At 32.8% G+C, this 2,125-nt stretch overlaps 1 protein-coding gene across 1 annotated transcript; it reads right to left on the reverse strand.

The window, feature by feature from the left end:
- Positions 1 to 1,217: 1,217 nt before the first annotated feature.
- LOTGIDRAFT_175937 (hypothetical protein) lies at positions 1,218 to 1,733 on the reverse strand (the record flags this gene model as incomplete). The annotated part of the gene is made up of 1 exon (XM_009063420.1): positions 1,218 to 1,733. The coding sequence occupies one exon, from the start codon at positions 1,731 to 1,733 to the stop codon at positions 1,218 to 1,220; it is 516 nt and encodes a 171-aa protein (XP_009061668.1).
- Positions 1,734 to 2,125: the final 392 nt, after the last annotated feature.

Raw genomic sequence — 2,125 nt, forward strand, 5'->3', positions numbered from 1 at the left:
AGTGAACTTTTGTGTTATTTTGTATTTTACAGCTTTTTACATAATGATCGTCGACTTTGAATAAAGTTCTGAATTTAAGAAGTTGCGGTCTTGTTATCTATCTGTTAAGCCATACCCTTTGGTGGGGACAGAATATAGCCATATATATGTATTTTAAAATTCATATGAGTATATATAAATCATAAATCATATGAAACATAATCTTATTAATGATACTATTGGCCCTAACTTGAAAAATATGTTGAAATGTTATGTTACATTTGTTAAATCAATATAGCTTGTATTAGAATAGTGTTATTTTTAACTGGCTTTTTAATTAATGAATATGCTTGAAAAACAATGTTTTGTAATTTTAATACAGAATTATGTAGGCCTAGATTATAGTTAAGCCAAGTCGACAACCACTCTTTAGTCTTTTGTCTCTTTTTTATTAATCTTATAATCTCTTCTTTCAAATTTCGCCTATCATTTATCATAAAGATTTCTTATAATTACATATTTGATAAAAGACCGTCAAGTGATTTTCACATAGCCTATTGAAATTATGGCATGGGATATTCGATTATCCCAGCGACTACCAGCTGGTCTGAGGTACTAGACATTTTATGCTGTGCATAAGAATTTTCCAAAGAATAGACGTCGGCCAGGAATTATTGTGAGCTACAAGCAGGATGATGCCCTGATGGACAGAAATGTCCAAGGAAATAAAGAATTTGATTCGAAGCAATGTTGTTGAAATTGTTGAAGAAATTGTTGAAATAAACTTATGATTCCTATTGTTGTTATTATGATAAGGTAATCCCTTGCTTCAATGCAATAAATTAATCTCCCCTCCCTCCTCAAATGTTATTGGTTGCAAACTAAAGATTGACATGTCCACAGCCAATCTCATTGGTTTACAGACTAAAGAAGTCAGGCTACATGCATAATACAGTGAGAACAGACGATGTTTAAAGCGTCACACACGTGGGTTTATATTAACTTGCTTTACATAACATTAAATATATAGATATACACAGGTTAACACAGTTATAATTACTCTATTTATCAGGCAAACATTGTATTACAATATAATATATCACTTTGTCAGTTAGCTGCGATTTCTAGTTTTTTAGAATTTCATCGTTAATGTTTGTTTGTGTTTGAACTCTAATAACATGTCCATTATAGTCCTCAGTCTTGATCTTACCGTTGGTAAACCATGCGTTTTTATCTGTTTATGTTTGAGTTTCTTTTAAAAGTTTCACATTTGTAAGTGTCATGTCTTCACATATTGATATGGAGCTTACAGCTAGTTTTCTTCTGGCCGTTATTATGGCTTGCTTAAGGTCTCTCCTCAAAAGTCTTACGATAATACCTCTGGGTCTGATCGTTACCCCAGGATTACTTAGGTCGGGGGTATTAAATCTGCCAACTCTATGAGCTGCGTCTATAATGAGATCGAACTGTATGTTGAGTTTATTTCGGAAAATATCCTGGGCTATCTCAACTTCCCCTTCACTTTCCGGCACTCCAAAAATACGAATATGAGATTTCCTGGAGTATTGCGCTAGCTCATTCATGTTGTCCTCTAGGTTGATTATTTTATTTTTTAATGTTTCAATTGTATTGTTCGTTTCATCCATTTGGGTACATTTTTCAGTAACTATGTCTGACACTTCATTTTGAGATATTGAACATTCTTCTATCCTATCATCAGCATATCGTTTCAATTCAAAGTCTGTTTTTGTCATGGCGGCGCTTACCGATGTTTGAACCGCCTCTTGTATAATCAATATACGAATTTAAACAAATATTAATGATTATGAATATAGGTTTAGTTTATGCGGTTATGATTATTATGGGAAAAATTAGCAAGAAGAAAATCAAAAGTGTAAAAACAGACATGTCTAAAAGATTATTTTAATGTTAAACATCGTTAATTCCATTTCTATTCTTATACATGTATTGTTATTGTTATTATTAAATGTTATCTCAAAATATCAACTTGTCATTCTTAGCTGGGTAAACCATACCTCTATTAAGCACCACCCCTTAGTAAGCAGCCACTTATGAGCATTCCCTTGACTGGCTGCTTAATACAAGTTAGACAGGGCCATCCGTATTCCAGCTCATTCCCAACCTG

This window comes from Lottia gigantea (genome assembly GCF_000327385.1).
Source record: "Lottia gigantea unplaced genomic scaffold LOTGIsca_571, whole genome shotgun sequence".
NCBI lineage: Eukaryota > Metazoa > Mollusca > Gastropoda > Lottiidae > Lottia > Lottia gigantea.